The sequence below is a fragment of the Mauremys reevesii genome, linkage group 1 (assembly GCF_016161935.1).
Source record: "Mauremys reevesii isolate NIE-2019 linkage group 1, ASM1616193v1, whole genome shotgun sequence".
NCBI classification, from domain to species: Eukaryota; Metazoa; Chordata; order Testudines; family Geoemydidae; genus Mauremys; species Mauremys reevesii.
In genome coordinates, this window is record NC_052623.1 from 250,918,316 (window position 1) to 250,942,568 (window position 24,253).

Consider the following 24,253-nt stretch of genomic DNA (forward strand, 5'->3'; position numbering starts at 1 on the left):
AGTAAAAACACATCTGTCATATGACCCCACAGGGAACAGAGCTTCCAACAATTTCTGTTGGACTTTGTTGCAAACAGGTCTCCTTGGGGAAACCCTCACTGCTGGAAGATGTATCTGGCCACATCTGGACAAAGAGACCACTCATGGTGACTCAAACAATTTGCTCGGGTGATCTGCTAGATCATTTTGGACCCCCGGCAGGTAAAATGCTTCTAGATCTATTGAGTTGGCAGTGCTCCCAGAGTAGAGTCTTCTCTTGACAGAGTGGAAGAACAGGCTCCCCGCTGCTTGTTGAGATAGAAGATTGCCACCATATTGTCTTGTGAGGACTAACATGCTGCTTCCCCTGAACTGCGATAGAACTACTCAGTACAGCAGTGTGACAGTGTTTAGTTCTCTGACATTGATATGTAAAGCTAAATGTTCTGAAGCCATAGAACCTGACTCTATAGAGAACCCAGGTGGGCTCCCCATCCTAGGGCAGATGCATATGTCATTAGTGTGAGCATCAGTTGCGCGTGGACAAATGGAATATCTATACATACACTGGTTGGATTTGTCCACCAATCTAGGGAGGTGAGGACATGGGAGGTCACTCCCACCACTAAGTCTAGCTGATGGTGGTTTGGAGAGTAGACTGATGCCAGCCAGCCATTCAGAGTACTCAGGGGCAGTCCAATGTCTTGGATCACATAGGTGCAAGAGATCACATGTCCCAGAAGCTGTTGTGACCAGGTAAGAGTTCAAACATATAACAATTGATCACATTGCCTAGAACCTGGAGTCTGGTAGAAAGGTCCTGCTTTGAAATGAGTCCAGTATAGCACTTATAAACCCTATCCTCTGGACCAGGGAGAGGAGACTATTTTTCTGTGTTGATTAATAGTTCCAAGAAATTGAACGTTGAATGGATCAGGACAACACTGCATTGTGCTTGCAGTATAGACTGGCCCTGAACAAGTCAGTTGTCCAGAGAGGGGTAAACCTCAACTCCCAATCTTTGGAGGAATGCAGCTACTACTGGAAGAGTTCCTAAAGGGTCTTGTTCTATCCAAATCAAAGGACAAAGCCCTGCATACATCCAACATATGCATTGTGGATTCAAAGGAATTTGCATACGGTTTAGGAAAGAAGGTTGGTAGATGTTGTGGCAAAGTTCCTCCTCTCCTCTAGTAGGTCCTGCGCTTATTGGTGGATTTCTTCCCCTCAGTGGTTTTCCCCTTGGATGAAACCCATAGTCTGGATCAACTCCTCCTATGTCTGATTAGGAGTAGCGGGGCTAGGGGGGAACCCGGGCCCGCCCTCTACTCCGGGTTCCAGCCCAGGGCCCTGTGAATTGCAGCAGTCTCTATAGTGCCACTTGTAACCGCTGCTTGACCGCTACAGCTCCCTGGGCTACTTCCCCATAGCCTCCTTCAAACACCTTTTTTATCCTCACCACAGGATCCTCCTGGTGTCTGATGCTGCTTGATTGTATGGTGTTTTCCTCAATCCTCCAGTAGTACCCCCTCTCAGTTCTTAGTTCCTTGTGTCTCTTGCTCCCAGCTCCTCATGCGCACTTCTTTCCTCTGGCTCCTCCTCCGTAGACTGGAGTGAGCTCCCTTTTTATACCAGGTGCCTTGATTAGCCTGTCCTGATTGGCTGCAGGTGCTCCAATCAATGTAGCTCTCTCCGGTGCCTTCTAGAAAGTTCTTAATTGGCCCCAGGTGCCTTGATTAGCCTGGAGCAACTGCCATTTTGGTTCCCATGGTACTAGGGATTTGCTTAGCCTGGAGCTAACATACCTGCTCCTCAGTACTTTCCTGTAGCCATCCGGCCTTGCTCCATCACAATGTATAGGTTCATTGATGTGGAATGACGAATGTACCTTTGGAAGAAATTTGGGGTGTAGTCGGAGGATAACTTTGTCCTTAAAAAATAATGTGTAGGGTGGGTCCGCCATGAGAGCTGCTATTTCTCCTGCATGTCTGGTGGAGGTGATTGCCACTAAGAATGCTGTTTTCATAGAGAGGTGTAAGAGACAGCAAGGGGCTAGGGGTTCGAATGGTTGTTGCGTTAAGCAGGTTAATACTATGTGAAGATCCCAGACAGGTGTAGGAGATTTAATGTTTGGGTATAGGGATTGGAGCCCTTTGAGAAAGCGCTTGGTGACTGGATGAGCAAAAACAGAAGTTTCGTCGATTTTTTTGGTGAAAAGTTGTAATAGCAGCTAAATGGACTTCGATGGAGCTGAAAGAGAGGCTGGATTGCTGAAGGTCTAATAGGTAATCAGGTATGGATGAGGTGTGGATGTGGGAAGAATCTGGGTTGGTCGAGCATCATTGTGTGAATTGCTTCCACTTTCAGAGATAGGTGGTGCGAGTAGATTGTGTTCTGCTATGTAAAAGTACTCTTTGAACCTGTTCAGAGCATGTAGGAACCAAACTTTGAGATGAAGCATGGATAGGTTGGGGTGAAGAAATCAACCGTGTTGCTGTGAGAGGAGGTTCGGAGTGAGGGGCAATGAAATTGGTGGACGAATTGACATTCTGGTGAGGAACGGATACCACGGTTGTCTGGGCCACAATGGGGCAATCAGAATTACCGTGGCACAATCTGTTTGTATCTTTGTCAGAACTCTGTAGAGAACCAGTATCGGGGGAAAGCATACATTAAATCCTAAACCCATGAGATTAGGAACGCATCTCCTAGGGAATGTTTGCCCAGTCCAGATTTGGAGCAAAATTCGGGACATTTCTTGTTCTTCACAGTCATGAAGAGGGCCAGGGTTGGGTAGCCCCAAACGTGGAATATGTTGAATATGACTGTCTCATTTATCTCCCATTCATGATTCCAGGGAAAACGTCTGTGGTGGTATTCAGGCCCCCAGGAAGATAGGTGGCTGATATCTGGATGTTGTTTGCGAGGCACTAATTCCAGAGCTTCATAGTTCCTGTACAAAGCGAGTGAGATCGAGCCCCTCCCTGTCTGTTTACATAGAACATGCTTGCAATATTGTCTGTCATTATCTGAACATGTTGGGTTCCGAATGAATGGGAGGAAGCGATGGCAGGCGTTGCGTATGGCTTGCAGTTCTAGGATGTTTATGTGTAGGGAGGCTTCGGTGGAAGACTATAGCCCCTGGGCTGTGTGGTGGGACATGTGTGCTCCCCATCCTGTGAGGGATGCATCGGCAGTCATTATAAGGGATGGAGCATCCCTGGAGAAAAAAGAGACTCCTGAGCAGAGCTTGGAGGGAACTGTCCAACATCGGAGGGAGTCTTCAACTCTGAAGAGAATGGATAAAGGCTTGTTTAGAGCATGTATGTTCGGTCTGTAAACTGTGGCCAACCAAGCTTGGAAGTACCACATGTATAGGAGTGCATTTTTGACCACGAAAGTACATGAGGCCATGTGACCTAAAAGTTGCAGGCAGTCTCAAGCAGTGACCTGGGGACTGTGACGAAGTTTCATGACCAGGAGTTTTATGGTGTTGAAACGGTCGAGCGGGAGAGACGCTATTCCCACCCGGGAATCAAAGTGCACTCCTATGAACTCCAGTTGTTGGGTAGGAGACAAGGTGGATTTGTTTTTGTTTATTTGTAGGCTGAGGGACAGGAAGCAAGTGAAGGTAAGCTGCTTGGATTGAAGAGCTTCGTCAAGCGTTGAGGAGACAATCGTCAAGGTAAGGAAATATTATAACTCCCTGTTTTCTGAAGTGGGCAGTGACTACAGCTAGGAGTTTGGAAAAAACTCGGGGGTGGTGGATAGGCCAAAGGGCAACACCCTGTATTGAAAACGTGTCGCGCTGAGGGTAAAACGAAGAAAATGTCTGTGGGCTGGGTGAATAGTCACATGAAAACAGGCATCCTGTAGATTGAGGGCTGAAAACCAATTGCCCTGCTCCAGTGCTGGGATTATGGTGGTGAGGGTAACCTTTTTGATAAATTTGTTTAGCCGCCTGAGGTCAAGGATCAGTCGCCATCCCCCGGTTTTCTTTTCTGTTAAAAAGTAATGTGAATAGAACCCTTTTCCTCTGTGTTGTTCGGGCACGATTTCCACTGCTCCCAGTTGAAGGAGACGATGTACTTCTTGGAGGAGCAGTTGCTCATGAGAAGGGTCCCTGAAGAGGGATGGGGAGGGTGGGAGGCAGGGAGAGGAAAGGGATGGAATAGCCAATTGTGATGACCTCTAAAGCCCACTTGGTGGTGGTAATATTTCGCCATTGATGGGAGAATGGGCATAGGTGTTGACCAAAAATAGGGGCAGGCAGTGTAAGCACTGAGGTGGGAGTATTGTTTTCTATACCCTCGACCAAGGCTTAAAATTTGCTTAGTAGCCGTAGGGGGTTGAGACGCTGCTGAGGAGTTGGGACAGTGGCGTTGGTATCTGGGTCTCTAACTTTGCTGCTGCTGTTGTTGCTCGTGTGATCTATGGAATTGCTGGGTGTATGCGGGGCAGCCTGGTCACTGGTAAGGCTGGTACCTATATTGTCACATTCTGGTCGTAGGAGTTTTCTTAGAGATTGGAGGGTTGTCCTTGAGTCCTTCATGGAATGGAGTACATTATTCATCGTGGAGGCAAAGAGTTTGTTGCCATCGAAGGGGAGATCCTCAATGGTAGTCTGGACCTCCCGAGGAAAGGAAGAGGACGAGAGCCATGAACGTGTGGCAGTGGATCTTGCTGCAGTATTGTTCGCATCAAGGGCAGCTTGAAGAGCGGTGTGGGAGATGATTTGTCCCTCAGAAACTATTGCTGTAAATTGTTGTTTCTTTTCTTCTGGAATGTGATCAATAAATTCCATGAATTTATGGTAATATTTTTCCAGAACGGCAGTATAATTAGCAATGCAAAATTTCAACGTGAAAGAAGCGTATACCTTACGTCTGAACAGATCTAATCACTTACTGTCCTTGTCAGATGGGATGGAGCGGGGAAACTGGTGTTTGTTCTTTTGGTTGACTGCGAGTTTGGCGCTGGATAAATGAAAAGGAATTCTGAGCCCTTGGAAGGGATAAAGTACTTCTGATCTGCTCGCTTATGGGTAGGTAGGCTTGCCACAGGAGTTTGCCAGATGGCCTTGCCAGGTTCTAAAAGGGCTGCGTTGATAAGTAATGCAATCCTGGAAGAAGAAGAGGGCTACAGGATGTTGATTAGCTCATGTTGCTGTTCAGGGACTTCCTACAGTTTAATTCTTAGCTCATTGGCAACTCTTTTAAAGAGGCCCTGAAATTTTGAGAAGACATCCGATGATGTAGAGAGAGGAGGAGCAATGCTTCATCAGGAGGAACAACTGGTTCTATTTGGTTAGAGGCAAGCCTTGCTTTATCCTGTGGTTGTGACAGGACTGCCTGATGTCTTGAGTCTGTGCAGGTTTGTCAGCTGGCGGTACCAAGCAGGTCTCATGCCTAACTGCAGTGGCATAATGAGTGTGGTCCCGAGTATAAGGTGCCCATGGAGCCCAATATTGCCACTGTGGTGGGAAGGGCATGGGTGGTGCCATCCAGGGGTTTACGCACCATGGGGAGGGACCCTCAGAGTAGGATGAGGTAGCTTTTATATGACCTCTCTTGATTGGGGTCAGCGGACAGGAGATCTGATAAGATGAAAATTCTCCCTGCAGCTCAGATTCCTCATCACTGGAGGAAAGCTGTCCGGACCTTGCCTGAGTGTCTGGAGAGAAGTAGGTGTTAAGTAGGAGTGACTGCAAGATATACGACACCAGCAGGTCCCTTGACTGTGTGAATTGCGGTGCCGCAGAGCTTCTGTGAGGTGAGGGCTGTACAAGAGGAATTTGTTGAGAAGAAGGGTTCCTCTGCACCAGTGTCCTGAGCCTTGTGTCACTGCCGGCCAGCTCAAAGGATGACGGTGCTGGGAGAATGAGAAGAGCCTGTGCGGTGTTAGGCAGGCTAGTATGCATCGGCACTGCTTCCAGTGCGGTGCCAAATGGTGCCGTGAGAGAGGCAGGCAACTGGAAGCCTGAAGCCTTGGCACCGGAGTGTGGTTCTACTGCAACAGCCACAGGTGGGTTTCGCCCGGCACGTCAAAAGTGCTCAGCTGAGGAAACGGCGTGACGGAAGTAGTGGATCTGCCCGGCAAACTCTTGTCCCTGAAAATACCCTTTGCGGGTGAGAGAGGCTGCCGCTTTTTTAAAGTGTTCTTATCTTTTTTTTTGAAGCGCGGGGGCGGGAGGAATAAGCGGGGCTGTGGAGTGCAGCGGAGTCAGCGCCCAGGTCTGAGGCTGGTCTGAGAGATTTTTGCAGCAGGAGGAATTTTAACCGTAGCTCCCTGTTCTTGCATGCCCTGGATTTTAACTTGATGCAGTGGGCACATTTTGGGGGGATGTGGGACTCCCCCAAACATTTAATACATTTTGAGTGGCCATCTGAAAGAGGGATGGCATCATTGCAGTTAGAGCAGTACTTAAAAACTGGGGAGCCAGGCATGTTGGAAGTGGCTGCCGCTGACAGGAACAAAAAGTTATTTTGTTTGGTGGGTTGTTGTTTTTTTTTTTTTTTTTTTTTTTTAAAGAAAAGAGGAGGGAAAATGATATCTAACTATAACTGGGAGGTTAAACTAATGAAAATTAGTTGAACAAAGGGAGAAAGGAATTTCTCTAATGAGTCTGCTGAGCTCTGTCTCAGGCCGAGGACAGTAGAGAAGAAACAGAGGAAACCAGTGGCACACGCGTACTATTAAAGCACACTCAACGTGTGGGGTAGGCTCTGCGTGGGCGCGACTGCTACAAGTACTGCTGTCAAATCTCCAAGCGAAGGCACAGGGACACAGTGACACCTGGAGTGGAGCACCCACAGGGACATCTGAAGTGGAGCACCCACAGGGACATATCTCGAAGAAGAATGATAGCATGGCTGTGTGTATTAGGGGGTTTGGATGACACAAATGGTCTTTGCAGTGGGATTGGATTACAATCCATGTGAGCTATTAACACAGATACTTAATCACATAAAAAGCTTTGATAACTTTGAACACAGGGTGCTAGACTACATAGCCTACCAACATAAAGTTTAAAAAGCAAGGAAATGTTACTGAACACCCATCAGTGCCCCTTCTCAACCTTATAGTCCACCCACATATCTCCTTCTCTGGAACCACCAACTAGCAGCTTTATCTCCAAATAAATATCAATCACAGACACATGCAGATTTCATTTTTACATAATTAATTTCTACATAAAAAATACCAGCTTTATACCAATCACTAATACCGATCACTTATTCAAGTAATTTTTCCTAAGCATTACATAAAAACATATCACATTCACCAACTGCAATCTGGCATACTCCAACACATCAGTAAAAAAAAAAAATCTATGTACAATTTATGAAAACCACACTAACTGTATATTAATAAAAATAAACATGTAACAAATAAAATGTGGTTGGGCTTCAAGGGTGCCAAACAGTCATTCAGGAGGAGGGTGGAGATTGTGGACCATGGGTGACAGAAAGAAGGGAGTCGTGGATGAGAAGAGAACTGCTGAGTTGAGTATAAATGGAGTATTGAATGACTTACCTGCTTATTTCCTTGCTTTTTATCTTTCTCTCTCAATCTGGACTCTAAATTCCTGTGTTTTTGTGTGGAAATATAACAACAAAATGTAATACCCCAGTTGAGTTTATTAATGAAATTTAATTATCTCTGGAGGGGTAAGAATTCAAAAAAGAAGCAGTTGCCAACAGATTCAGTAAGTTCGTTTCTTGCAGCTACATGTTCAACAATTTTCCAGAGAAGCTGAAACGACTGATGCTGACTTGCAGTGCTTTGCAGACTTTTGTCAGTCACTTTTTCCATACATGGGGCACAGATTTCTAGTCTAAGTCGTCTCCAGTTAATATTTGTTTAACGTTCCACAAAAAGGATAAGTGTTTTTATATATCCACTGGTAAAATGTAGAATATGATTATTTCTAAAGAAAGGACAAAATAAAGTTGGGGGGAGGGGTGCGGAAAGCTTGATAAGCAAGACACAGAAAAAATGTCAAAGCACAACAAGGGAATGTTTAGGTTTATTACCACGGGCAAATCAATTATGCTAAAAGTTTTAGAGTAAATATCGAACCACTCATTATCATAGAAAATGGAACTCAAAATAATTTATTTCAATGTATTTAATAAGCTTTAGAAAGAGTAAATTCCAACCTTCATATGAGCTCCACAATGAACACTCCCTCACGCCCCCATCGGCCACAGCCAGTGAAAAACAGGGCAAAAGCTTTCTTCAGCAATGAAAGATCAGAATTCACTGCAGCAGAATGAATATTTTTATTCTCCAGAAGGGACTAGGTTTCGAAACAGCAAATGAAATAAAGTTTAAAAAAAGAGAAAAAACAGAAGATGGTAAAACAGAAGATGGTAAAATGCAAATTTATTACCATCTTTTGAGCCCATGAAACAAAACACCAAAACGTAAAGATCTGGTTTTCCCCTTAAAGTATTTCTATTATTTTGCTTAAACCTAGACCTTAATGTTTTCTATTCTCAGGAGAATTCTCTCACAGGAGTCACAGTATGTTGTCAACAATCACATTAATCTCTCTGACAGTTTTGAGCAAAGGGTTTTGAACCAAGATACTAATCTTAAAAAACCCCACACACTTGCAAGGAATAACTAGCGGTTGAGATTGTTGGCACAGAGTCACCAGTACTATCTTCATGGTGTTTAATCTCTTGCCTGTTATAATGGGCACGAATGCATTTCCTTGCCAACTAGACAGTGGAGTGCATCTAGCTGGTCTCATCTCCCCAAACTAGCACTTTTACAGTCAAGTTTAAGAACAAAGGGAGTGTCTAGAGCAGGCCTGCACAACTCGCAATGTGGCGAGGGCCATATTACTTCAAAGAAAGCAGCTGAGGGCCATACCCCCACAGCGCCGCCTGCCCTGCCCCTCCTCCCCCCGAAACACATCCCCCACCCCAGTGCGACCCGGCCCTACGGAAACACTCCCCTCCCCGAAGTATAAAGCCTCGCCGCCACTGCCCGCCTGCCTGCTCGTCATCCCCACATGAAACAAGGGGAGGGGAAAAGGGGGACAGTTTGAAGGGATTGGATGTGACTGTCCAACACACAAACACAGGGGCCACAGGGAGCCCAGGGGAGGAAGGGGCGGCAGTGTGATAGGGGCCGGGGAGGGGAAGGTCCCTGGACCAGTGAAGGGGGCAGCAGTTGGGGCAGGGCAGGTGCAGCACACACACACACACATCTCCCCTGGGGATTTCCTGGCTGCCCGCAGACAGTTCAACACCTCCCCCCCCCCCGCCCACAATCACTACGGAGGCTGCCCTGGGACCAACCAGCGCAGTAGCCACCCTGCTCCCAACTGAAGAGGGGGTCTTGGGGGGGGTCTCGGCCCAGTCCTCCCCTCCCCCAAGCTGTGGCTCGAGCCCAGGCCGGGCGCCCCTCCCCTCGCTCTGCACTTACCAGCTCTGCCTCGTGCCCAGCGCTTCCCACCTCAGCGGGCCCCGGAAGTGACGCACCCGCTGTATGCCAGGCGGGGGGAGCAGGAGATGGAGACATGTGCGGTTCTGGCCATTAGGGCGCGTGCGGGGCTGTGAGGCAGGGCCCCCACACAGGCAGGGGGTGACCCCAGCAGTCCCACCCCGCCGCCTGCCCACAGGCCGCACAGTGAGCCTACGTAGGCAGCATGTGGCCTGGGGGCCGCATGTTGTGCAGGCCTAGTCTAGAGAATAATAGTTCTGACTGATCAGAGAGCTATACTAAGATGCAGAGAGCCCTACTTCATCTGTCAAAAGGTGTCAAGGTTCTTAATGGCTTTCTCCTAATAAAAATCTCAATGTATAGTTATCAAGTACTGGGATACTTGAGATGCTGCCTATTTCTGGAATAAGCAGGGTTTACCCCACACAAAATTACTCCAAGAAGAGTCTTAAATACTGCAGAGTATTTTTATACAATCCCAAAAGGCAGAATTAAATAGCTAAGTATTACGCTTTTTAAGGATACTCCACAAGGTAGACAAGGTGAATTTGTCTCCCCAGTACATGTTAAATATTTATATTTATATTTTATAAATATAAATATTTAAATCTGTTATAAAGCAAATTACAGAGTAAAAGCAAATGGAGCAGATGCATAAGCACCTGTCAGGGATCCACTTACCCTTTCTAAATGTCAAGTCTGCTCTCTCAAGCTTAGCCTTTGTAAATGTTATAGTAACAGGCCCTCTCTCTAGAGCATTATCTTCTAGACTAATAAAATAAGAGGTAATCCTGTAACAACCTAGGTAATATCATAAACACCGGTCACCTAGAAATGACAGATCCTACTTTTATGTAACTGCCATATCGAATCAGACAACAGGTCTGTCTAGTCTGATATTGGGTAATACCTTTTACACTTCAGAGGAAGGCAAAATCTACACCTGCATTCTTTAATAATACACCCAAACCATTCATACATGTATGTATGAGAAATAGCCATTATTTTATGATCCTGGCGAAGTATTCTTCATTAAAAAGTGTAAAATTTTTGCTTACCCTCATTATCTTCATGTGTAATATTACAAACATTAACAGCAATAAAAATACTCGGACTTTTTACACATTTATCAGACAAAAAGCCTGGAGATAATATTGCTGTCATATTTCATGAACTGCTCAATATGTGCATTACAATAAAGTTAGTTTTTTAAAAAAAACCTCAAATGTTAGAAAACCAGGAAATGGCAGAGTTAGAGTTGCACTTCTTAAGCAAGGCACCCAAAGTACCTTAATTCTGCTCCTATTAAGATACACTGAAAAATGTAAATGAGACTTAAGGAAGCATTTTGCAGTGGGGAGGGTTAGAAGAGTGGCACTGAGAAGCCTCCTTAGGTAAATGTAGATTGAAACACCAGTAGGTTCACAAGTAAGGTGGACAGGTGAGAACAAAGGGCTTGGGAAGATTCCCTCCTTTCCTCTGGACCTCCAAATGTGTCCCCTACCCCATCCTTGATTTGCCTGAGATGACATGCTGGCACCTCTTATGATCTTCCTTGAGACCAAGTTATATTTTGTGCTCTTTCTGCAGGGAAAATGGCAGAAACTTTTGTTTTTAAAATCAAAGCTTATGAGTCCATCATTCCCAATGTTGAATGTCAAGTTTCTTGGAGCCAAAGTCCTATAGCATAGATCCAAAATGAAAACAGTCTGATATTTCACTTTATACTAATTGTTGATACTGTGCACTAGTTCTCAACTAGTCCAACGAATAATTTCTCTCTGCAGCCATTTTTTTTTGTGCTACACATTTACAATACTCCCTTTGCACTACCTGAACAGTGAAAAAGAAGCAGAACAGGGCAGAGACTGAGACTCTAACTAAGTACTGATGGAGCCTTTTGAAATCAGATGTTCAGCCCTCAGGCTGAAAAGCCTGAACAATAATGCCCCAGATGCTATGTGGAATAATACACCGAAACAATTTCCAATACATTTTGTATTCCCAACAGAGGAACAATCCCTCACAATGAGATAGGCAGCCAAAAGGACATAATCTACTGCCTTTCCATAAGCCACTGACAAAGGAGTTCGTGATCTTCCTCTCCTGCAAGCAGAGAGCTTGAGAATGGCAAGAGCAGGAGCGAATTTTTCTCCATGCACCTGTGAACATAAAACACGAATCTGTGTCTGTTGTAATTGGGTATTCTGTACTATAAATTACAATCTACTAGAGTAGATAGTTGCGTCTACAGAACATTAAATTCTTTGCAGTACACTGCAGTTGTTGATGGAGACTAAACCTGCTGTGGAGATTACATTTGTACAACACCTGGTGCAGTGTCATCCTTTCTCCACTGTAGACTTATATCCAATTCTCTGATGCATAACCAGTTGACTGGTGAGTCTGATGCACTACCAGTTTGCTTTCAGAGCTGATGAAGCATAGTCAGTTTGCAAGGAAATCTTAAATTTTATTTTTGAACAAAATGTCTTCAAACCAACCTCTGTACTATATCCCATTAAACAGTAAGTACACTACAAGTTTTAATATTTGAAAGCTAGCCACTTGCATTATGGTATCCTCAAAAGCTGATTTTTTTAAGAGTCAAAAAAGTTATATTTTCTAAGTTAAATCATTCCAAAAATGGCTGGAGCGATTAGTTTCAAATATTTTAATATTTCTCCCTGGATTGAAACTAAACATGTTGGTTTTCATATTGAAGGAGATTTTGAAAAAGTTAAAAGGGAGTCAAAAACAAAATGGAAGGGATTCCATAACCATTGGTCTAAAACCTTCATCAGTATTGCCACTATTCTGCACTTTTCCTTTTGAACTTTAAATGAAAACCATCCAGTCCTGGTGACTTACTGCACTTGCATTTCCAAAATGCAGTCTCCTCTTTTAGTGAATGTGAAACCTAACAATTGTGCAGTGTTCACTGTTACCCAGTGGAATTCCAACACACACCACCAAAATTAACTCCATCTTGCTCTATGAGGCTCTAAAACAAACTGCTCAAAAAGCAGTTGTTTATGATATCAATAATTTGCTTTAACAATGCATGTCTCAACATGCCACTCAGCTAGCTATTACAGCAGTTACAAATCCTTCAATTTTTCTATTCTAGTATATTTTAAAAATTTTAATCTCTTTTGACATATTATTCTCGTTATCATTCTGATCAAAGTAAAATACTTTTACTTTTTGTGCTTCTATCACCTGTGATTTATGAATAAACAGATTTTACCCATGAAATGATGATCTTCCTTGTGTATAACTACAACTCTTTTGCCTCCTCCTAGTTAATTTATTTTTTAAAATTAGTTCATATCTTGAAGACACCAATTATTCTGGTCTCCCTGACAAGTCAAACATTCCAGCATTGTATTTAAGCTTTCATTTTATGAATTAAATGCACAAATGTCTTCCTGATTATAGTACAGCTATTGTTAATAGGCTCATTCAGCTGAAATCTGAACCACTTGATCCTCAACTGCCTTTGGACTGGAAACAAGTTAAATTCTTTTGTTTCTCATCACATCTACAGCCATATTAGTACATTAGCCATATTAGTCTTAACGTTGTAGTTATATTCCTGAAAAATGCGACTTTAAGTGAAATGATGTTAAGTGACTCCAATTTCCCCATAAGAATTAATGTAAATAGGGGGGGTTAGGGTCCAGGGAAATTTTTTTCACCAGACAAAAAACTATATATATTTATATATATATACACACACACACACACACACAGTATAAGTTTTAAACAAATAATTTACTATTGTACACAGCAATGATGACCGTGAAGCTTGGTTGAGGTGGTGAAGTTATAGGGTGGAGGAGGGTAGGATATTTCCCAGGGAATGCCTTACTGCTAAATGATGAACTGGCACTCAGCTGAGCCCTCAAGGGTTAACATATTGTTGTTAATGTAGCCTCACTCTACAAGGCAGCATGAATGGAGGGAGGGGGAGATAGCATGACAGACACACACCGTGTGTGTGTGTGTGTGTGTGTAAGAGAGAGAGAGAGAGAGAGAGAGAGAAGCGCAGTGCCCCTTTAAGGATGCTGACACTATTCTAAGTATATTGCCTTAAAAAAGATCAGGAAGTTGAGATAGCAGCTGCGGCCGCAAGCTCCCTCCGCCCTGAGCCCTGTCCTATCCCCACCCTGATCTATATGGAGCAGGGGTAAGAAGGGGGCAGGAGTAGGGGGGAAGGGGACACCCTGACATTAGCCCCTCTTCCCCTCTCCCCTGCACAGCCAGCAGGAGGCTCCCAGGAGCAGCTCCAAGGCAGAGGGCAGGAGCCGCACATGGCAGTGGGGGGAGGGACAACTCAACTGCCGGCAGTTGATAGCCTGCTGGGCGGCTGCTTCACAGGGAACTTAGGGAAGCAGGGAGCTGAGTAGGGAGTTGAAGGGGGGCTGCTGGTCCACCCTGGCTCCAAGCCCCCACCAGCTAGCTGCAATGGGCTGCTTTTCCTGCAAGCAGTGGACAAAGCAGGAGGCTGCCAAACAAAATTATAAGGGAGCACTGGGCAACTTTAAACAAGCATGTTCCTTAATTGATCAGCAACATAACAACGTTAACTGGGACGACTTTAAGTGAAGAGTTACTGTATTTCTGTCCAGCCTGAACTGCCCTCTGCATCTGATGGCTTTCCTTCAAATCCTATTTTTAAATTATTCCCCAAATTTCTGTATTCACTGGCAGCAATCTGGCATGCTTAAAAGTTTAGACTGAGCCCCTTCCAGCAGTGCAAGATTTCACTGACCCAAAAAGTTCCTAATGAACTTTCACTCTTCTTCTCTGAAGTCTTCTTGTCCATGCATGGGAACATTCTAGCTCTCTATCTGACTGATCATAAGTGTGTATCTAGTAATACGTCTGTCTTGAATTTCAGCTTTCTATGATACTTTATTCCTAAATATTCCTTCCTTGACTCCTATCTTGCATTTCCTTGCACCTTGATATCAACATCTATGTAATCAGTTTCCTTCCCAGCACCTGTCTATAAAGTGACCAAACTTGCTGGAGAGAACCAGCATTCTTACAATAAATTTTCACAGCCCTCACAAAATAGTTCTCAACTATTCAGCCTCCTCTAGCATAATGGTCTGGTGCCCTGTTAACACCACAACTAGACCCTCTTTGTTTTTAACTGGCATGACTATGGCTACCTATTCAAAGAAATAGGGGCAACAAGCTCTACCAGTCTCCCTCAAACAATCCTTAAAAATCACTGAGCGTTGGGATTGAAATTTTCACTTCAGGAATTCAAGCCTAGATGTATTCCACTTTGGCTCTCAGATCCTTGAGTTGCTTGAATTCATTATGTGTATATATATTACTTGGCCTCATGATAAATACTTAAAATTACTGAATCTGAAGTAACAAACTTGACAGTTTTATCCTGATTGAACTGCTATTTACCAATTTCCCCTAGTTTTGCTTGGGTCCCAGTGCAGTGGCTACTGACCTTCCATTTACTGTACAAGGGCTATTAAAACAAACAAAAACCGCACACCTGCTTGGACTGAAAATTCTTTTACGGATATATCCTCTCCCTAATGCTCAAGTTATCATATAGGAGTTATATAAACAAACAGAGAGAGGGAGCAATATACTCATTACGCTAGATGCATGAAGTGAAAAATACAGTAAGCGGTATATATATTACAGCACTACAAAAAGTAATTTTCCCTCTGTTGTTACTCATGCCTTCTTGTCAACTGTGGGGAATGGGCGATGTCCACCTTGATTGAATTGGCCTCCTTAGCACTGACCCCTCACTTGGTAAGGCAACTCCCATCTCTTCATGTGCTGTAATATATATACTGCTTACTGTATTTTTCACTCCATGCATCTGATGAAATGGGTTTTAGCCCATGAAAGCTTATGCCCAAATAAATTTCTTAGTCTCTAAGGTGCCACAAGGACTTCTTGTTGTTTTTGCTGATACAGACTAACACGGCTACCACTCTGAAACCTATTACGCTAGATATTACTTCAATACACAAGTGCTTAGCAACAGTCACGAAAGGCTCAAAGATGATGCTAGAACTGAAACACTGACAGCATCCTCCTACTTCTGCCTGAAAACTCCAACAGACCCTGCTCTTGAATATCCACTCAATATTTCATGAAACTTTCATGATTTCAGATGTTTTCCAATGGGTCTGTGCCGATTTGCCAGTTCCTTGAAGCAAAAGTTTTTATGTTGCCCTTTTCTACTTAGGACCAGAAGCCTATTTTATCATCCAGTTATAGACCAGGCACTCGTTAACCTCTCAGAACTCTGGAGAATTGTGGTTTTAAGGGAACCCAGAATGGAGGGACAAATTTAGAAACCCGTTTATCCAGTTCAACAGAATTGAGATGTTATGGTTTCCATTCTTCCGGTGGCTCCCCTCCCCCCACACTCTCCCCGCCCGCGCTCCCCAAAATGCCAAATTTCCATCATCAGAGCTCTCTCTATAAACGAATAGTTTGTTACTGGACTCAGGAAGAAAGAAACCACAGGCCTGTTAGGGGCAGAGACAGGAGTGGAATATGTGCTTGAAAGCATGTTTATTCGGCTGGATTGCAGATGGCCAGTTTAGGAATACGGATATCATATTTTTAAGCATTTCATAATGTCTTATTATTAATTCCAGCCAAAACCACCAAGACCAAAATTATCTGAAATTGGTGCGTATGTGTCCTGACCCCAAACCCAACAATGTTTGCATATAAAATATATATATTTCCCCCCCGATTTAATTTTTTTAATCAATTAGCAAACAGTGTTCCTGAGAGACTAAGGAAAAGACAGGCTTCCATGTCTAAGGAACTGAAATGTGGTATTTGGTAGATTCTACTTCCAGGAAACCAAAATGCTGAAGTCCTAGAGAGTCAAGCTGCAAGCAGAGAGCCCTCCTAAAGGAAAGGGTTTTATTGGACCAGCCCCTTGCATTAAACACTCCACATTTTACTTTAGTCTGATATTTTTATTTACATCTAAAACCCTTTTTCATCTCTGAATGAAAGCGTTCACTTCACCCTTCTGTGAACATGGGGAAAGGCTCTCTATAATGCTGGCATCCAGGTGACAGGAAGCTGACATACCGGTAACAAAGGGACTGGTTTTCATGAAACTTCTTACCTCTCCTTAATCCAATTGACCTTTATGAGTGTTGCAGTGTACACATTTTGAATGGCTAACTGCTGGGGACCATTACAAAGAAACCCTGAAAAAGCCATATCATTCCCCCCCCCCGCCCCATACCCCCAACAACAAACTCTCAAACAACCCAATCTATCATACCAAAAAAGCAAAAAAAAAACCAAAAAAAAAAAAAACCACCACACCACACCAAAAGAACGCTGCATAAGCTGGAAAAGGCTCCTTTGTCCTTGTCAAATAAACAATCAAATTTTATAATTTCACAGCAATGTACATTTTTGAAGGCTTTGGGTGGGGAGAGGTTATAACCATTAAAGCGAGAATGACATTGATCATAACCAAATAAAGCTAATTCTGTACAGACTTCTGTACATATCTTAAAGTCTTATTTGTGCATCAGCTCATGCTATGCCAATCCTGAGTTCTCATACGCTTCTGCCAATGCATATTTTTATCTGAAATTTATTTATGCCTGATTAAGCAGAATATAACACGCTACAAGTTTCACTGGCAAGATGTACAGTACAAGAAGTTACCGCAGTCATCTGTCTCAAAATGAAAGGGCTGGATCATCACAAGGAGTAGATAATATGCCAACAAATTATATACTGTGGCATTCCCCTTCTCAGGTTTTGTTTCTTTCTTTATTCAGTTGTCTTGGTGCTATTATAGGAATCCAAATCAATATTGAAAAGCCAACCTTTCAGATAATAACAATAGAGTAAAAAGGTCATCCAATTCATTTAATTTCCTTCCCTATTACAGGAAACTGGTTACTTATTCCTAGATTCTAATTCATAGATTTAAGCTGGTTACTTATTTGCAGATTCAAATTTTAAATCTGTAAGTTTTCATACTAAAAATATGCCAATTAATATTTGTACATATTTTCAGAAATACACTGTTCCATGACACCTTTACTGCACAAATGATCCATAAGTACAGTAAGGAATCATAATACTACCTAGCTCTTATATAGCACTTTTCATCAGAAGATCTCAAAGCACTTTACAAAAGGTGGGGAAAGTGAGGCCACAGGAAGGTGACGTAGCTTTCCCATGGTCACCCAGCAGGCCAGTGGCTGAGACAGAAACAAAATCCAGGTCTCCTGAGTCCCAGTTCACATCTACAAGGCCACATCTGACCATACAAAGTATGAGTGACAAACCAGTTCTCTGTAAAAGGATATCTATACACTATTTAGACAATTCAGGAAAGAAATTACACTTTTCCTTGACCTGATGCTTGATTTCTGAGCAAAAGCTTGTCACCTGACATCTCTTCCCCCTATCACTGCACAAATCCACAATAATCTGAGTAACATTATGTGAATCTCTGTGTGTGGCAATTACCAAGCATACTACAATTTGTCAGTGAATTTTCAGAGGAAAATATTCTGCACAGAAATCAAGTGTCACATCAGTGAGCAGAATGCCATTTTCTGTCCAGAACTGTATAACTTTACAGAAAACATTATATACCATATCACTTCTAGGACTAAGCCAACATCTTTAACATGTAAATAAGGAGTTGTGAGCCACAATAAAAGGACAAATTTCAGTCTACCCTTCCCTATATGCTCCATTTGCATGGGAGGGAAATAGTGATGAAAAGGAAGAAACAAGTGAGAAAAAAGAGTGCACTTTTGAAACCTGGAATCATTGCACAACAGAAATGACAACCTACCTGGGATGGCACAACTTGATAAGTACCACCATGCACTAGATTAACAACTCAGACATCAAATACACATGTTTTCAGAATATTTACATAAGCATTGTTCAAAAACCTAAGTAAACAAAAAAAATCTTCAAGGAAAATTTTTAAAAGACTTTACAAATACAAAGAGGATTTTGTAGTCTGAACATATGCTGTCACATAACTAGGGCCTTGTGGATTTCTGTAGCATTGTACCCACAGAATGCATTAGCAGCTGTAGAACTCCCATATCCAAGGCTTTAAAAAAGTCTAGTCATGAGATCACTATGTGCACTTGGAAGTTAACTCTTTGAACGCATGTTCTGTACAGGACTGGCATTGATGGAAAAACCACAAGATGGCACGGCCGAGAACATTGTACACAGGGACAGACCCATATCTCTGTAGCTCTCCCTGAAGTACTGAAAGGGCTGAATCACCCCACCAGACTCCCACAGAATAGAGCAAAAAACTCGCAATTTAAATTAACTGGGGAATTTGCCTTCTAATGAACAATTAGGATTATGTCCTATGTCTTTATTAGTTGAATGATATCAAATACCTGAGAATAATGAGATAGCCGTGGTCAGGGTTGGACCAATTGTGCAAAGTCAAGCAAAATATTTACAAAAAGGATTGATCTACAGAGTGTTAGAAATCATAACTTTTAGAATATGACTTAAAAGGCAGACTACTTCCACATTATACTTACGATGGGGAAAGGAAAAGAAAATGATTTTTTAAAAGCTGCAATTATTTTGAAATACTAAAGCAATTTTACTTGAAAGTTTTTTGAACTCTCTTCATTCTCTACCCTTACTTCACTGTAGCAGTTATAACAGTGATATTACAGCACTTGATTATTCACTGTTTGACATAACTTCTGATGTTGGTATCAAAGTTCGGTGAATGGAAAAGTGTTTCTCTTGCTTTCAAATTGCCAACTTTATTTTGTCTGTACCATTTTGTGGGAGGCTGGTGACTTTATAGGTGGTGATACAGCAGTGCGTTGACAGTTTAATGGGTAGAGGGAAATATGTAGCAGACTAGTGGGTACATCTGGAACTGATGAGGAGTGGAGTAGGATTCGGTGCCAACTGGAAGCTCTTGGTAATCACAGAAAACATGTGATCCTCCACATGACCCACAATACATTTCCATTGCCACAGGAATACTTACTGATGCTGTCGTGTGTTTCATCCTTTATTTAATGAAGAAAATCCAGCAAAATAAGGTCAATCCTTTTGGAAAATACCCCAAAGCAACTAAAGAAAGAAGTCCTTAGAAGTAGTTATGATGCAGAAATCAACATCCCAATCGTAATATCCATTTGATAAAACCATTCCAGCGACCCACTTTATAGTTCAATTGAATCCCTGTTTACTTACCATAAAAATGAATGAAACTGCAGAAGCAGAAGCCAGAGGCAGCTATCCGCAGTGCTGTGGAATAAAACTGTTCTTTTAAACACAAACCAATTAAAGGCAAGGCACCAGGTGCAGGGAAGAGGAGAGAGAAAGCACACACGCATACAAAGGAGAGAAGACTGGCTATCAGCCATATCCTCCCAGTTCAGATTTTTATGCTACCTGAAGCTGTTGGGAGCTGTCATTGAGATTGTCCTCCCTCCGTCTGGCCTCTTCTAGCATCTGTGCACTCTTCTTTTTCTCCACTTGCTCTTTGTGCTTCAGGTTTGCTACCTTCTTATTTTGGTCTTTGACTTGCCTGTGAAGTAAAAAACAAACACTCAGAGCAAAATCCAGAATACGTTTTCAGTCAGTCCTGGCTCTTGTGTGACCTGGACCTAAGAACAGTTGAAAGACCAGAAACATTCTTCCTCATCTTGCAGAAGTCCACAAACACTTCAGCTTCCAACCCACACTCAACTGTAAACTCCATTTAAAGAACACTTCAGTTTACTCACCACTATTAAGAGAAGTGACTGGAAGTTCCTGGAGTAATCTCAGATTGCATCACCCCATTAATCTAAAATTTCAAACCGCTACATCTGTAGGACTCGTTGATTAAAGACATACCTGCTCTCTGGTGACTCGTCATAGTGTATTATACACATATATAGAAACCCATATTATCTTGTGTACACCATTGTACTTTATTCAAGGGGGTGGGAGTAGTAAGAGGAATTTTAAAAAAAATCCCACAACTCAAACATACAGGAACATCTTCAAGGTCCAGGCCATCTGCTTGAAGCAGTAAAACTATTTTCTCCAACCTCAAATTCTACTTGTTTACTAGATATTTTGTGGTATATTCCCCACCCCCATCTTAGAGAGACAAGAAAGTGTGCATAATTTCCTTTTTCACTTGCATCTGTGAATTATTCTTGATGGTTCTGGCATCTACCATTGCCCGCAGCAGGGGTTTGGCCTTTCTGGGCATTAAGACACATGGAGTATGGAACCTAATTACAGACCCTTTAATCTCAGTCTCCTGACCACAGAAAACTTAAGTCTAAACTTTTTGTCCAATCAAAATAAAACAGACCAGCTTTGCTTCCTCAGCCCTTTTCTCCATAATTACATTTGGAGTTTGGACTCTGGAATAAAAAACAGATTCTTTAGTCCCAAGCTTTCCCCCCAAATATCATACAACTAGCATAGAGAACTCTTTAATTTAATGTTTAGAGAAAAAAATCATAAACTAGCTTCCTTTTTGGTGCATCACACACACAGAAGGAGAAGAATGTTCCTTCTGATAGCATTTCAGAAAGACATTTAGAATAGATCACAAACAGCTTTGGCTGCTTTGATATTTCCTTCAGAGCTCACAACGAAGAGATTACCTCTTCGCAGTATACACCAATTAACTGATTTATAGGCTGGTCAGTGCTCTGCAGTGCCATACAAAGAATTTGGGTTCAATTCCTAGGCTGTGGTTTTTGCTCCCTAAGCCAGCTGGGGCTGGAGTAACTGCATCGATAGCAAACTCATTGCTGCTGCTTTGCAGACACTCTCATCACAGAGAAAAGAACAGTGCTGATGGCTTCCAGAGACAGTCTCTTCTAGCTCTTCTCAATCAAGGAAGATGACCAAGATGAGGTGTCTTGAGAAATATGGAAGAGGAAGTCCTCTGCTTATGACATTATAGAATCATTGGTGTACTTATAAGTGCCCTTTCCAAAACAATACAGCTGATTCTACTAGGGATACTACATGGACACGAGTAGTATAATTGATAAGTTGCTCTGGGCTAGTGCTGCACCATGGTAATGGGCACTGAGTCCACTCTGAAAGCTGATCTGCTCAGTGATTACATTACTTTTCTGAAATACTTTGTCAGCACTGAACTGAGCTTGTACAACACAGAGTTATTTCTGTACTGTTAAATAAAGATAGAAAGCAGAGTTAATTTATAGAAAATATCGTTAAATAATCCCAAAACACACAGTTTCACATGGGTATGCTAATTACATTCCTACATTAAGGATATGTGTATGGATTTGTTTTGATAAATTTGATGAAGCTAAATTTATCCATTAGAAAAGTATTCCTTGTTATCACTATTTTCTGGTGCACGCTGAACTACAGAAATAAAGGCATACCACTGATTAAAATAAAAAATAGATTATCTTCTGCAAAGTCCAAGTCCTCTGCATTAAAAGGTCTCTCTTGAAAAGCAAGCTGATTAAATGAACTTTTGACGTGAAGTTTGCTGCCCAGGGTCTGAGCCAAAAAGCAAGAATTGCTAATGAATTGGCTGCCATAGTGTATGTAAAGGATCATCTGAATGTTGAAGAAGCAGTCAGCCAGAAATTCTAAGGGAAACATAAGTACTTCCTAAAGGCAGATTTAGAGAGAGCCCATGCAACTCCCTAGTGCCTTAAACCACTTGATCCAAGCCAGAGTTATGGAAGCTGCATAAAGTGCAACCTAGGGCAATCCTACTGTATCTTTGATGGAAAAAATCATGTGGCTCTAGTGAAGACCTTGAATGAGATAGGGATTCATAGTAAACTTGGCTGTAATGGTTCAACTATTGTAAAAAAAAAAAAAAAAAAAAAAGGACAGGTCACATGTGCGTTGGGCAAAGAAACCTATAACTTGAAAAAGTGAAGTAACTGGGAAGGTGTGGGGAATGTGACCCAGCCTCTTTCATATCCCACATGAACTGCATGTTGCCTCTTACCCTGCCAATAGAAGCACAGATGATCATAAGCAGGATAAGGACAATGGACTTTAAAAAAGCAGACTTCAACAAACTCAGAACTGATAGGTAAGATCTCGTGGGAAGAAAATCTAAGTGATAAAATTATTAAACACGAAACTGCCAATTATTCCAATCTGAAGGAAAGACAGAAAGAACAGTAAAAGGCCAAAATGGCTCCGATCGGGAACTCCTTAATGACCTGAAAATCAAAAAGGAATCCTACAAAAAGTGGAAACACAGACCAATTGCTAATGAGGAGGACAAACGAACAGCACAACCATATAGGGACGAAATAAAAAAGACTAAGGCCAGGGGCGGCTCTAGGCCCCAGCACGCCAAGTGCAGGCTTGGGGCGGCATGCCGCGGGGGGTGCTCTGCCGGTCGCCTGCGGGAGGTCCACTGGAGCCGTGGGACCGGAGACCGGCAGAGCGCCCCCCGCGGTGTGCCGCCGTGCTTGGGGCGGCAAAATGGCTAGAGCCGCCCTTGGCTAAGGCGCAAAATGAGTTATGCTTAAGAAGGGACATAAAATCTACTAAGAAGTTCTTTGAACACATTAGGAGCAAGAGTAAGATGAAGGAAAGTGTAGGTCTTCTACTTAGTGTGGCGGCAGAGCTAATAACTGATTACATCAAACAGGCTGAGGTGGTTAATGCCTATTTTGTTTCAGTCTTCACTCAAAAGGTTAATTGTCACCAGATACTCAAGAAAATTAATATTTTAATAATAAAAGGAATGCAAGCCAAAACAGAAAAAGAACAATTTAAAGAATAGTTAGATGTCTTCAAGCTGATAGGGCCTGATAAAATTCATCCTAGGATACTTAAGGAACTTGCTGAAGCAATCTTGGAACTGGTGGCAATTCTCTTCAAGAGCTCATGGAGGATGGGAGAAGGGCAAACATAGTACCTATCTTTAAAAAGTAGAACAAAGAGGACCTGTAGAGTTATAGAACAATCAGCCTAACTTCGATACCTGGAAAGATACTGGAATAAACCAATGAACAATCAATTTATAAGTACCTAGAGGATAATAGGGTTATAAGGAATAGCCAGCATGTATTTGTCAAGAACAAATCATGCCAAACCAACCTAATTTCTTTCTCTGACAGGTTTACTGCCCTAGTGGATCGGGGGGAAGCAGCAGCAGCAGCAGATGTGACATATCTTGATTTTAGTAAGGCTTTTTACACAGTCCCATATGACATTCTCATAAGCAAACTAGGGAAATGTGAGCTAGATGAAATTACTATAAGGTGGATGCACAACTAATTGAAAGATTGTATTAAAAAAGTAGTTATCAATGGTAACTGTCAAAATGGGACAGCATATCTAGTGAGTCCAGAGGGGTTGGTGCTGGGTCTGGTACAATTCAATATTTTCATTAGTGACTTGGAGCAGAGAGAATGCTTGTAAAAATTGTAAATGATCTCAAGAGGGGAAGAGCTGCAAGCACTTTGAAGGACAGGATTAGAATCCAAAATGACCTTGATAAATTGGAGAATTGGTCTGAAATCAACAAGATGAAATTAAATGAAGACAAGTGCAAGGTACTTCATTTAGGAAGAAAAATCAAATTCACAACTACAAAATGGGGGACAACAAGGTAAGTGCTAGTACTCATAAAAAGGATCTGAATAGTGGATCATAAATTGAATACGAGTAAACAATGTGATGCAGCCGCCAAAAAGGCTAATATTATTCCAGGGTGTATTAACAGGAATGTTGGATGCAAGATGCAGGAGGTAATTTTTCTGCTCTACTTGGCATTAGTGAGGCCTCAGCT

At 42.4% G+C, this 24,253-nt stretch overlaps 1 protein-coding gene across 12 annotated transcripts in view; it reads right to left on the reverse strand.

Annotated features, from left to right (window-relative positions):
- The window catches only part of ERC1 (ELKS/RAB6-interacting/CAST family member 1), a 562,177-nt gene that overhangs the window by 250,592 nt on the left and 287,332 nt on the right, over nt 1-24,253 (reverse strand). For all 12 annotated transcript variants that reach the window (XM_039546718.1, XM_039546709.1, XM_039546701.1 and 9 more), the window contains one exon: nt 19,894-20,029. In XM_039546718.1, coding sequence (XP_039402652.1) covers nt 19,894-20,029 — 136 coding nt within the window. The remainder of the gene's footprint in view (nt 1-19,893; nt 20,030-24,253) is intronic.